This window comes from Eumetopias jubatus, unplaced genomic scaffold, assembly GCF_037043125.1.
Source record: "Eumetopias jubatus isolate StellerSeaLion01/CBP00866 unplaced genomic scaffold, mEumJub1_p1.0 scaffold_4, whole genome shotgun sequence".
Lineage (NCBI taxonomy): Eukaryota > Metazoa > Chordata > Mammalia > Carnivora > Otariidae > Eumetopias > Eumetopias jubatus.
In genome coordinates, this window is record NW_028274810.1 from 85,916,988 (window position 1) to 85,931,157 (window position 14,170).

The 14,170-nt window shown below is 41.6% G+C and overlaps 1 protein-coding gene across 15 annotated transcripts in view; it reads right to left on the reverse strand.

Moving 5' to 3' along the window:
• PHACTR4 (phosphatase and actin regulator 4) overlaps positions 1-14,170 on the reverse strand; it is a 110,278-nt gene that overhangs the window by 78,058 nt on the left and 18,050 nt on the right. For all 15 annotated transcript variants that reach the window (XM_028113703.2, XM_028113704.2, XM_028113702.2 and 12 more), the window contains one exon: positions 6,911-6,964. In XM_028113703.2, the coding sequence (XP_027969504.1) occupies positions 6,911-6,964 (54 nt within the window). The remainder of the gene's footprint in view (positions 1-6,910; positions 6,965-14,170) is intronic.

A 14,170-nucleotide genomic window follows, 5' to 3' on the forward strand; every position in this document is an offset into this window, starting at 1 on the left:
ACTGAACAAATGACCGGATAAGGAACAAGTCAGCTGTGTTGCAGTTTGACAGGGTAGGCTGAATCTAGTTCATGAGAACAAAATGTCTTATATTTTAGGGTGCCTGGGTGGCTCAGTTGGTTAAGCAACTACCTTCAGCTCAGGTCATGATCCTGGAGTCCCTGGATCGAGTCCCGCATCGGGCTCCCTGCTCGGTAGGGAGTCTGCTTCTCCCTCTGACCCTAAACCCTCTCATGTGCTCTCTCTCATTCTCTCTCTCTCAAATAAATAAAATCTTTAAAAAAACAAAACAAAACAAAACAAAACAAAAAAAACAAAATGTCTTATATTTTAAAAGGCCACGTTATTACACAGAGATGTAACATGGTTATTTGAGGTATAGCCATTAAGCTGTGCATGTAAAATGACCATTATAGTATTTAATTCCCTTTAACAAAACCTTTTTATTGTCTTTTACCTCCTTTAAGAAATTAGTTTTATACATTTTATTTTTAACACTGAGAAATATAAGGAAGAAACAAAAATGTCATTAACACTACAGCCCAGATAAAATCCCTGTTTCCATTTTGAAAAATAAAGGTAACACATGTATATAGTTAGAAGATGCAAACCATACAGGAAGATACAAAATGATAAGTGAAGCCATCCATCTCTCCTATTACTTCCTTTTAAAATTTTAATAATCACTGCCTATGCAGTGTCCATGACACACTGCTAAGAGCTCAGTATGCAGAAGTAAATTCAGATGGAAACCAGTCTACACATTTAGCCAACTTCAAACTTGCTATGATGTTCTAGGTGCAAGGAGTAGTCAGAAGGGATGAAAAGTGGTGAGAGGATATGGGAGATAGTCCAGAATGTCAGCATCACTACCGGCTTTTTCAGGCTTGCATTACCACTATGGTTCATCTTTTTCTACTGACAGGGAAAAAAAAATTACACGGTATCTGTGCTATTAAAGTTGATAGAAGATGGGCTTCTGCGCCCTCTATTTCCCTTAAGATTGGTGATTCTACTTTTTTTTTCTAAAGATTTTATTTATTTGACAGAGAGAGAGAGAGAGAGAGAGAGACAGCGAGAGAGGGAACACAAGCAGGGGGAGTGGGAGAGGGAGAAGCAGGCTTCCCGCTGAGCAGGGAGCCCGATGTGGGGCTCGATCCCAGGACCCTGGGATCATGACCCGAGCTGAAGGCATACGCTTAATGACTGAGCCACCCAGGCGTCCCTCTACTTTTTTTTTTTAATTTATTTATTTTACTTATTTCTTTGGAAGAGAGAGAGCAGGAGAGCACAAGCAGTGGGAGTGGTAGAGGGAGAGGGAGAAACAGGTCCCCTGTTGAGCAAGAAGCCCAATGCAGGGCTCGATCCCAGGACCCTGGGATCATGACCTGAAAAGGCAGTCGCTTAACCAACTGAGCCACCCAGGCGCCCCCCTCTACTTTTTTTAAATAAAAATTTTATTTATTTATTTGAGAGAGAGAGAGAGAGAGAGCGTGAGCTGGAGGGACAGGGAGAGAATCTGAAGCAGACTCCACACTGAGCACAGAGCCTGACTCGGGGCTCAATCTCAAGACCATAAGATCATGACCCCAGGGCGCCTGGGTGGCTCAGTTGGTTGGGCGACTGCCTTTGGCTCAGGTCATGATCCTGGAGTTCTGGGATCAAGTCCCACATCGGGCTCCCTGCTCAGCAGGGAGTCTGCTTCTCCCTCTGACCCTCTCCCCTCTCATGCTCTATCTCATTCCCTCTCTCAAATAAATAAATAAAATCTTTAAAAAAAAAAAAGATCACGACCCCAGCTGAAACCAAGAGACAGCCATTTAATCGACTGAGCCACCCCCACACCACTGGTAATTCTATTTTATGCAGAAAATTTAAAACCATGGTAAGAAATACATACAAATATGTATTGTGTGCTTACTCTTGGGCAGTGGGATATAACAGTAGGAAGATCTTGCCCTCCATAAGTTTATAGTCCTAACAGGAAAGGAAGATAATATATGTTTATAATAATGCTTTTTAAAATTTCTATTCAAAACCACAGGAAAAAAATAGAACTAATATCATTTTTGGCATAGTTTAATTCCAGAGGAATTCATCTCCTACTCCCTAAGGATCCCAAAACTAATTAAGTTCATATTTTGGTCTTCATTCTTAAAGCAGAGGGAGTGAAGGACTGTGTTATTAACACACTTTGAGCTTCAAGTGGTAAAAACATGATAGCATCACAAAATGTTTACCGACGAGCTTTTTTTTTTTTTAAAGATTTTATTTTATTTTTTTAAGAAATCTCTACACCCAATGTGGGCTCGAACTCACAACCCCAAGATCAAGAGTCACATGCTCCACTGACTCAGCCAGCCAGGTATCCTGTTTTCCCATGAACTTGGAAGTTAAGTGCATTAGCTTTGAGCATGGCTCCTTAATAAATGTCCTTGAATATCTAGGGAAAACCCCATTATAACACAATAATGATTTATAAATTCAGATATAGAATAGGAAGAAAATAATTTTTGTTTAGATATAGCTTCTCTTTTCTACTTCAACACACCGCTTCTCATATTCCCTATGTGATACAAATTTTAATCCAAAGGAGATATTACCTTGTAAATCTGTTCCTAAAATACCATGCGTGAATAAAGCCTTTGCAACTAGCTTCAAATTCAGGATTCATACTAATAATCTATCTCATTAAATAATTATTTCATCAAGCACATACCAAAAAAAATATTTTTCAACAAATTGTGTTCACTTCTATGGAAGGGAGGGTGTATAGAAACTTAATAAAGTTGTCAGAAGATTTTGGGAAGGCAATTTAGCATATAGATCCTTTCCTACCCCAAAAACCTTTAGGAGCTTCATATGACAGGGTTTCAGTTCCTTTTCTTTCCGTACGTCCCCATAAACAGATGATAAGGGCGGAAGAAAGAAAGCAGAAGCAATAATGAGCCATTTTTAAAAGAGTGGGGTATGAAGTATCACAGTAGCATAAACTATACACACATCTTCTCTGGACCCTTCCTTCCTCTAGCACTTAATGTACAGTGTAGTCATTACTCCCCCACCCCACTATCTCCGCTACAAATTATTAATAGATTAATAATACTTTCATTGAATTCTACCAGGTACCTTTGAAACTGAGGATGAAAGGGAAGGAAATAAAATAAAGAGAATCAGGGTAAAAACTGTTTGATTCCTTTATCAACTTTCCCCACTCCATGACTTTGAATGTCCACCCCACACCAACACTGGCAGAATTCAAGAGGTCTGATTCTTGGAAGGGATAAAACAATTGGTTTCTGGACTGGGGACACAAAAGGCAGTTGATGGTGGGAACACAGCACTAAAAACTGAGGGGAATTAGGGAACCATGTGCACAATAGTGCTGAGCGGAGCAAACCACCCCCCCAAATCCTCTTCATCCCTTACCATCTAGACATCTAGTCAGTGATGGAAAATCTGCTCCTACTGACATGGGGCTTTTTCCTCAACAAGACGGGCAAGAAGTTCACCCTACAGAAAGGCCCAGAGGTAATCAGCCTATGCGTTTAAAGCTTCTAATTTAAAGCTTCCCATTCTTAATCACGAGCAGACAGTTAATTATTATGAGACATCAGAGGAAAACTCTAACATAAAACAGATCAAAACAAACATAGAAAAGCAACTTTAGGGGAAATGGGACTATGCAAGGCAAAGAAAGTTTGCTGAAACAATAAAAGGATACTATGAAAGAAACATTCCCCGAATAAAAGAGACCTCCCAGAAATTCAGAACATAAAGAGTAGAAAAGAAAATTTTAATTGAGGATAAAGATGAAGAAATCCTCCAGGAGGCAGAGCTAAAGGAAAAAGAGGTGAGAACCAGGAAACTTCTGGGAGGCCCAGCACTGAGAAGCACCTGGCCGTCAAAAAAGAAGACACAGGATTGAGCTGAGCCCCCAGGTGAGTAGTGCTATCCAGGAGGACATCTGTGCACCACATCCAGAGAGACATCTGTCCAGACTGGAACAGTGACCCAAGAGACAAACTAAAGGCTGCCATCACTATGATCTCTGCTGCCATTTATCCTCTTTTTAAAATTTTTTTTTTAAGATTTTTATTTATTTGTCAGAGAGAGAGAGCACAAGCAGGGGGAGCGGCTGGCAGAGCAGGCAGAGCAGGCAGAGGGAGAAGCAGACTCCTTGCTGAGCAAGGAGCCCGATATGGGACTCGATCCCAGGACCCCGGGATCATGACCTGAGCTGAGGGCAGATGCTTAACTGACTGAGCCACCCAGGCATCCCTATCCTCCTTTTGAATATAAGAATGTAGTGCCTAGGTGAGCCTGGTCTTCAGCTTATCTTGACTAAGTGCTGATAAATTTCTTCTCAAAATACTCAGCTGCCGGGGTGCCGGGGTGCCTGGGTGGCTCAGTCATTAAGCGTTTGCCTTCGGCTCAGGTCATGATCCCAGGGTCCTGGGATGGAGCCCCACATCGGGCTCCCTGCTCCGCGGGAAGCCTGCTTCTCCCTCCCACTCCCCCTGCTTGTGTTCCCTCTCTTGCTGTCTCTCTCTCTGTCAAATAAAAAAATAAAAATCTTAAAAAAAAAAAATACTCAGCTGCCTAATGAGCTCAGAACACTCATTTCATCTCACAGAAGTGTTCTTTAACCAACTCCTGAAAGCTATAGGTGGGTCATGGTCAACTTGGGAGAAATCACAGAAATCAGAACTGCTCACTCCCTCTGACCATACTTCTGCTACATGTCCAAGACTGGGTCCACACTGGAGCCCTGCCCAATACAATTTCCAGGACAAGTCTTGACTTTGCCCAAAGTTGCTTTTTTTCCATAGAATAGACTCTTTAAACCTCAGGAAATGGAAGCAAGTATGGTCCTCTGATGCCTGGAGATCCCTGAGATCCTTCCAGGAGTCTAAGAGGTACAGTTATATACTTACTTAGTAATACTAAAGGATTATTCGCCGTTTTCAGTGTTGACACTGTACCAATGGTGCAAAAGCAATGGTGAGCGAAACTGCTGGTACCTTAACACAAATCAAGGCAGCAGCACCAAACTGTAATAGGACTCATGGTCTTCACCATTACGTTACTGCAGTTAAAAACAATGCCAGTTTTAAGAATATCCTTGACAAAGCTGTAAAAATTGCTAGTTTTAATAAATCTCAATGCTTCAGTACATGTCCTTTTATTATTCTGTGTAAGGAAATGGTAAGTATGCACATAACATATACTGAAATATAAACAGTTACCTTTAGTAAAAGTACTTGTGTGGTTGAGTTGCAACCTCAACTAGCCAGGTTTTTTTCATGAAATACCATTTTTACTTGAATAACAAACTATATTATTCAAGCTTAGATATTTGACAGATATTTTCTCAAAATTGAACAAAAGTCAATCTATCACTATGAAGAAAACTGACAGTACTTGCTACCAGTGATATGTCAGGCTTTCAAAAAGAAAATTGTAATTTTGGAAGACATATTCACCAGAGTGAGTCTGACAGCTTCTCAATATTTAAGACTTTTCCAATGAGACCAGTGGTCGTATTAACAAAGGTGATATTAAAATATTATATAATGAAATGTGTAAATATCTGTCCACACAGGAAAGGTCCCAGAGGTCTTAGGTCTGTCCCTCCGAAACTTGATGGGTCGAAATCCCTCACTTTTATTTTCAGAATACAACAAATAATTCTTTTTCAAACTATCTACGTAACTGTCAGCTAATCTAACTATAACAGAATTATCACCCTATCTTAAAGGAACGCCATCTTCTCAGAAACAAACTTATTTTACATTCAGAATTCTATTCTTTGTCCAGTGGTATCAAATGGACTATAAACTAGCAAATATTATTATATGTTGGTTTTGTAACTAAAAAAACTCCACTTTTCTCTAGAATCCACATTATGAATATAAATGTTAATCAAGTTACAGATTCCAAGATTTAAAGTATAAGAGGAAAAAAATCTCACTAGCACAGAACACAACCTTCTCATACTAGTGATCAAAAGCACATTTCCATTTATATTTCAGTTGACTACTGACAAACCATAACTTCCATAGCAACTCTCTCTTTGGTATTCTCTAGTAAATTTAATTAAATTTAATGATAAATTTAATTAATTAGATTCGATTAAACTTAGGTTATGCTTAAGTTAGGTGAGGTAAGGAGGTCAGAGAGAAAAAATAAGTCTCCAGTAAACACATTTGGAGCAGTCAAATGTTACTCTAGTTTGTCATATGTACATGTTCTTTAGGATTTGTCACCAGGCAACCAAAATCAACTCGATTTACTAAACTGTTTACTAAACCGTTCGTAAGTAATTAACTTGGTAATAAAACTTAAGATCAAAGTACTGTCTGCCCTCTAGTGTTCACACTGAGGATTATGCTGATGAACTTACAAAGTACCCCGGCGGGAGAGGGGAAACCCACCGAGGTCCTAAAGAAGCAAAATTTAAGGTCATTAAAAGCAGAGGAGAAATTTGGACCTTGCCAAGTTTTCAGCCATTTTCCCAAAGCAAGACAACAGCTGTTAACCTGAGCTATCTAATTACTTGTACCGGTAGCCCAAGTGTCTGACCTGTCACCTAGAGTAACTGGGCATGAGCAGAATGTAACATTGGTTACATTTTTACGGTACTTCAACTTACACTGGCATAAAACGAGATTCAGACTTCTTTACATTTGGCAAAGAATCACAAAATGCTTGAATCAAAATCTTATTCCAGCATGCTGAGGTTAAACACGGAAAACGGCCTCTGGTCCCCTTCTTTGCTTTTGCATATTTTAAATGCCTATTTTAAACTTTAAGTACGTCCTAACTAGTCTTCCTAGTCTGCAATATGATTTTTTTGGAAAACACCCCACAAATATCATCTACTAAGAAAAATGCAGGTGATACTCACCAAATGGATCTTCCATGCCACAATTAACCAGTTTTGGGAGGTGGAGTATAGTTTCTAAAAAGAGAAAAAGGTAAATTATATACTTAAAACATAAAATCCATCACCTTTTATGTTTTTTTTTAAACCAATTCAGTAACACTGATTATAATTTAAAACTGGAACATTATAGAAATATATAACTTATTAAGTGAGAACATTACCAACTGGGATTTGTTTTAAGACAGTTCAAATATAGATATATAGTATAAAAATATCATGAAACATTTAAGGCTAATTTTCATTTTTTTTAAAAGATTTTATTTATTTGAGAGAGAGAATGAGATAGAGAGAGCATGAGAGGGGGTAGGGTCAGAGGGAGAAGCAGACTCCCTGCTGAGCTGGGAGCCCATGCGGGACTCGATCCCAGGAGCCTGGGATCATGACCTGAGCCGAAGGCAGTCACTTAACCAACTGAGCCACCCAGGCGCCCAAAGCTAATTTTCATTTTAAAATATATTATTCTCAGCTTACTCAAGTAAGTTCCTTTTCCAATCCCCATCTTGAATTTACTAGAGTGTAAGGAAACAGGAAAATTTTTATGTAAATTTTATGTAAAAACAAACAACAGCCCCCCCAACAAAACTCACACCTGAGATGGGTTTGCCTAAAGAACGCAGAAGTTATTTTAGATATAGTAAGTTGTCAGTTTAGAATGCTCAAGTATGAAAATAAAACAAAAAAATGTTTCCCTGCCCCTTAATCAGACTAGGGTCAGTCTGCCCAATCTTGCTTCCTATTTCTCTTGCGGTTTGGATCCCAAGGGCATTCCCTAATAAACAGTCTGAATTGCTAAACTTTAATTGAGTCTGCTTTTCAGAGAACACAACCTACCAGCAGTTGGTGCCAGGAGTGATCTGAGAAAATTGGGAGTATAAAGGGGTTTTGGAGTTGAATTGCTCACAGACTAGATGGCAGTGAGGATCCCGCATCACTGGTGAGAGATGTAACACAGATAATCCTGGTACAGGGTGCTGGCCCAATACTTAAACTTTCACCAGTGGTGAATAGTGGTGGTCTGCGTGTGGAAGGGAATGCTCTAGTTGACTGAACGTATCAGGCACTTGAAGAGTACTGCACATGTGGGCCCTCCTTCTGGTCATTTCCTCAGTTCCTGAGTATATCACTGAAACAGATATACCTGGAATTAGTGAAATCCCTATTTTGAGTTGTTAGGCTGTGGTATAAGAGTTATCACACTGGGGAAGGCTAGGTAGAAGAAACTAAAGCTGCTCCAGCCCACCTGCCAAGATAATAAATAACAAAACAAAACAATGTTGTACCCCAGGGTCAAGGGAGGGGGGTTGGGAGAAATTAGTGCAATACTCCTGGAGGATGCAGAATTCACTAGTGTGGTCCCTGAAGAAATCAGACAAATCCTGGAGGTAGGCAGCAGATTACCACAAACTGAATCTAGTATTAGCTGCAACTGGAGCTGCCATGCCAGATGTATGTTTGCTAGAGCAGATTAATAGGCCCTGGAGCACAGTATGCAGCCAATGACTGGAGGAATAAGCTCTTTTTTTAATTTTATTTCTATAAGTAAATAGGATCAGAAACAATTCACATTCACATGGACAGATTACAGCATACACTTATATATAGGACTATGTTAATTTTGCAACCTTCTTGCATAATATAGTCCTAAAAGACATGGATCATCTGGACTTTCTGCACAACATCACAGTGACCAACTAGATAGATAGATATGTATATATATATACACACATATATATTTAAAGATTTATTATTTATGAGAGAGGGAGGGGCAGAGGGAGACGGAGAGACTCCCTGCTGAGCGTGGAGCCCGACACAGGACTTGATCCCACGACCCTGAGATCATGACCTGAGGCAAAATCAAGAGTTGGAAGCTTAACCGACTGAGCCACCCAGGCGCCCCTCAGTAACCTACTATATTAATAACATCTTGCTAATTGGGCCATATGAGCAAGAGGTGGATAGCACACTGAAGGCCTTGTCAGGAGACATGTACTCCAGAGAGTGAGAGAGAAATATCTCAAAGATCCAGGAACTTATTACATCAGTAAAATTTTTATGAGCCCAGTAGTGAGGGCCTGATAAGACATGCCATTCAAGTAAAGGCAACCAAGTAAGTAACTGCATCTTGCATTTCCCACAATTAAGAGGGAACCATACCACCTGAGAATCTGAGAATACTGCTATGGCTTCTAAACCAGGTGACATAAAAAGGTGCATTTCGAGAGTAGCTCATAACAGGAAAGGATTCTGCAGGCCTAGGTGGTGATATTAACAACCTGGCAGATCCTATGGTATTATGGCAAGACCCAGTGGGAGAATCACTACACAGACCTCTGGGGTTCTGGAGCAGGGCCATGCCTTTTGTAGTGGAAAATCAAATGCCTTCTCCATAACACTCCTGGCATGATACTATATCCTAGTAGATATGGAGCACCTGACCACGGGACACAAAGTGGCCGTTTATCTAGAATCACCCATCATGACCCAAGTTATAATGTTGGGTGGACCCAGTAACAATCCAACATAAGATGAAAATGATCAACCAAGATCAAGCACAAATAGGATCAGAGGTCACAAGCTTGAGTGGAGAGCCCCAACCATCATATCACCCACAAGTGCCCCTCCCTCAGCATATACCTTTTTGGCCATATGGGGGGCCCTATCACCGGTTGACGAAGAAAAAACCCTCACATTTTTCATAGATGGCTGTATGTGGTACAAGTCAAAAATGGACAGGCGCCAGCTACAGCCTCACTCAGCGGGTGGCACTGAAGACAGTGGTAAAGGAAAACCCTTCCCAATGGGCAGAGCTTTAGGCAGTACACCTGACTGTCTACTTTGTATAAACAAAGAAGTGGTTTGACAACTCATAGGTAAATGTCGTAACATGCTGGTCAGGGGGCTTAAAAGTAGAAAGACTGGAATACTGGGGCAAGGAGGTCTTAGGATAGAGGCATGCAGGAGGGCTATAGGAGTGGGTACAACATGTGATCTTTGTATCACACATCAACATTCATCAGAGAACATCTACCATTGAAACAGGCACTAAACAACCATGTAGACAATGACTCAACCAGTTTCTGTCAGCCATCTTTTGTCATGGCTTCCCCAGTGCTGACAAAATGGGCACATGAAAGAAGGTGGTCATGGTGGCAGGGATATATACCATGCATGGACAATGGCATGAACTCCCACTTATCAAGGATGCTCCAGTTACTGATGCAGCCAAAAGTTCAAATGGCCAGCAACAGAAGTAAACACTAAGCTCCAATATGGCACCACCTTTAAGGAAACCACTTGATGGCAAGGTGACTGACTATATTGGCCCCTTCCACCTTGAAAAGGTGAACAATTTATTCTGAAAGGAATAGGGACATATTCTGGGTGTAGGTTTGCCTTTCCTGCCCTCTGGAACATCACTACACGAGAGTTTAGGAAAGGTTTAATCTACCAGTAAGCATCATCCCACACAATATCATTTCATTACAGTAAGTGCAAGATAGGTCCCAGGACCATGGGATCTACTGGTGGTATCATATATAGCATCATCTAGAAGCTCCTAACCTAAAAGAGCATTGAAATGGCCTGATGAAGGCACAGCTGAACATCAACTCAATGTAATATTTTGTAAGAACAGAATGCCGACCTCCAGGATGCAATATATACCCCAAATCAAAGACCTTCATATGCTATATCTTCAAAAGGAAAAATACATGGATATAGGAAAATGGGGGGTACAAACACAATATACCCTGTTTATCATCAAATCCCAAAGACCCACCTGGGGAACGTGTGTGTCTTATCCCTGCAACTCTGGGTTCTGCAAAGTTCAAGATTTTGGTCACCAGGGCACCTGGGTGGCTCAGTTGGTTAAGCAACTGCCTTCGGCTCAGGTCATGATCCTGGAGTCCCGGGATTGAGTCCCACATCGGGCTCCCTGCTCAGCGGGGAGTCTGCTTCTCCCTCTGACCCTCTTCCCTCTTGTGCTCTCTCTCATTCTCTCTCTCTCTCAAATAAATAAATAAAATCTTAAAAAAAAAAAAAAGATTTTGGTCACCAAAAGAGAACACTTCCATAGGAGACAAAAGAATCCTGACGGGGGGAGGGGAACGAATCCCTAGAGACTATAAGCTATGGCTGTCACCTGGGCATTTTCAAGTTCTTGTATCTAGGGATCAGCAGGTAAAGGAGGAATTACCATCTTGGCAGGGGTAACGGATCCTTATTATTAGAAAGAAGTAGGACTGCTGTTCCACAAAGGGACAGTGACAATATATCTGGAACCCAGATGATCTACTTGGATGCCTACTGGTACTCCCTTTCCCAATTCTGAGAGTACAGTAAGCAGACAAATTGGACACTCTGGCCTGAGTAAAGCATGGTAGCTAGTGGTTCAGATCCCTCAGGAACGAGAGTTTGGGTCACACCACCAAGTAAGCCATCAAGACTGGCAGAGATGTGGGGGCACCTGGGTGTCTCAGTCGGTTAAATGGCTGATTTTTTAAAGGTAATTTTTTTTAAAAGATTTTATTTACTTGACAGAGAGAGACACAGTGAAAGAAGGAACACAGCAGGGGGAGTGGGAGAGGGAGAAGTAGGCTTCCCGTGGAGCAGGGAGCCCGACGTGGGGCTTGATCCCAGGACCCCGGGACCATGACCTGAGCCTAAGGCAGACACTTAATGACTGAGCCACCCAGGCGCCCCAAAGGTAATTTTTTAAAAGATTTACTTATTTATCTGAGAGAGTGCGTGCATGTACAGGGGAGGGGCACAGAGAGAGGGAGAGAGAATTCTCAAGCAGACTCCCCAATGAGTGCAGAGTACAACACAGGTTGAGCCCCAGAACCCTGAGATCATGACCTGAGCCAAAATCAAGAGTCGGCCACCCAACCGACTGAGCCATCCAGGCACTGCAAGCATCCGACTCTTGATCTCAGCTCATGTCTTGATCTCAGGGTTGTGGGTTCAAGCCCCACACTGGGCTCCATAATTTAGAAAAATTAAAAATTAAAAACAGAATTATTGCATGACCCAGCAATTCTACTTCTGGATATATATCCAAAAGAATTGAAAGTAGGAGCTCAAACACATATTTGTACACCCATGTTCATAGCATCATTACTCACAATAGCCAAAAGGTAAAAACAACCTAAATATCCATTAACAGATGAATGGACAGATAAAATGTGGAATATGTTATTCAACCTTAATAAGGAATGAAATTCTGACATACGTTACAACATAGATGAATCCTGAGACATTATGCTAAGTGAAATAAGCTAAACACAAGAGAAAAACATTGTATGATTCCACTTTACCTACAGCAGTCAAATTCAGAGACAGAAAGTCAGATGGTGTTTCCAGGGGCCGAGGGAGGGAAGTATGAGGAATTATCACTAATAGGTATAGAGTTTCAGTTTGGGAAAATGAAAAAGTTCTGAAGATAGATGGTGGTGATAGTTGTAGAACAATGTGAATGTACTTAATGTCACTGACTATATCCTTTAGAAATGGTAAAATGGTAAACTTGAGGGGTGCCTGGGTGGTTCAGTTGGTTGAGTGTCTGCCTTTGGCCTGGGTCTGATCTCAGGGTCCTGGGATCGAGCCCCGCATCACATCGGGCTCCCTGCTCAGCAAGAAGCCTGCTTCTCCCTCTCCCTCTCCCACTCCCCTGCTTGTGTCCCCTCTCTCGCTGTCTCTCTCTCTGTCAAATAAATAAATTAAAAACAAACAAACCAACCCAGCTGAATCTTGGTAAGATCAGTGAGTATTGTGGCATTTTAACTAGCCTGACTCCCACTTCCCTCTCCCCAGCTTTGACTTAGCCCTGAAAACCAAGAGCCTCATAACCACAGTAGCTACGAAAACCAGCAGCCTAGCAGCTACTAGAAAAGACAGAACAAATTTGGAGCTCCCTAAAAGCCCCATCCCCAGAAAGTTGTTAGTATGCGATCTGACTGACAGCACCAAGAAACTCCGTTCTCCTTATCTTTATTTGGCCTCACTCAGAGCAGGTTCTGTGTGAACAGCCCTATCCTTTGGACATTTTTCAAAAAACAGTCAGTGGCAGCGTTTAACATCCCCAAGGCCTAAGGCAGTGATACCAGCTGGAGGCCAACAGTACACGGAACAAAAAACCATAAATGTCCAGGCATGAGAGGTCTATATGGGATTCTGGAAAGCTCTGACATATTCTTGGGTATCTAGAAGGGCACATGCATTTGCAGGCTCTGCACATACCCAGGAAAGGCCTGAGAGGGCCCTGATCTCTTACTTCTGGTTGACCTTGAAATTCTGTGCAAGCAGGAAGTAATGGCTAAGGCAAAGTTGTAAACTGCCTGCTGGGAACATTAAAGGTAAATGCCAATGTAGAGACAGAACGCCCTTGGCAAAGGTTGGATAATTTACTGGTTCAAGACATCTAAGAAAATCTCTGGCTAATCATCAGCTAACCACTAAACCAACCAAGCAGAGACTTCAATGGCCATATACAACAAAGAAGAGAGGCTCTACAGATATTTCATCCAGGAAAGTCACTAAATAAACAGCAACAAGAAACCCACAGGAAGGAGGGGAGAATCTGATTTGCAGATTGCCACATTATTTTAAACGCTCAGTTTTCAGAAAAAAATTATGATACACAAATAAAGAGGAAAGTATGGTCTATATACAGGGAAAAAAAGCAGTCAACAAAACTGTACCTGAGGAGGTCTAGATGCTGGGTTTACTAGACAAAGACTTTAAAGATTTTATTTATTTATTTGACAGAGAGATAGAGAGAGAGCACAAGCAGGCAGAGCGGCAGGCAGAGGGAGAGGGAGAAGCAGGCTCCCCGCTGAGCAGGGAGCCTGATGAGGGGCTCGATCCCAGGACCCTGGGATCATGACCTGAGCCAAAGGCAGCTGCTTAACTGACGGAGCCACCCAGGTGCCCCTAGACAAAGACTTTAAATAAGCTATTCTAAATACTTCAAAGAACTAAAGAAAACCATGCCCGAAGAATTAAGATAAAGTATAAAAACAACGCCTCATCAAATAGAGAGTGGCAATAGCAATAGAAATTGTATGAAAAAAAGAGAAAGATTGGGGCACCTGGGTGGCTCCGTCGGTTAAGTGTCTGCTTTTGGCTCAGGTCATGATCCTGGAGTCCCAGGATCTAGCCCAGCATCAGGCTCCCTGCTCAGCAGGGAGTCTGCTTCTCCCTCTGCCCCTCACCCCACTTGTG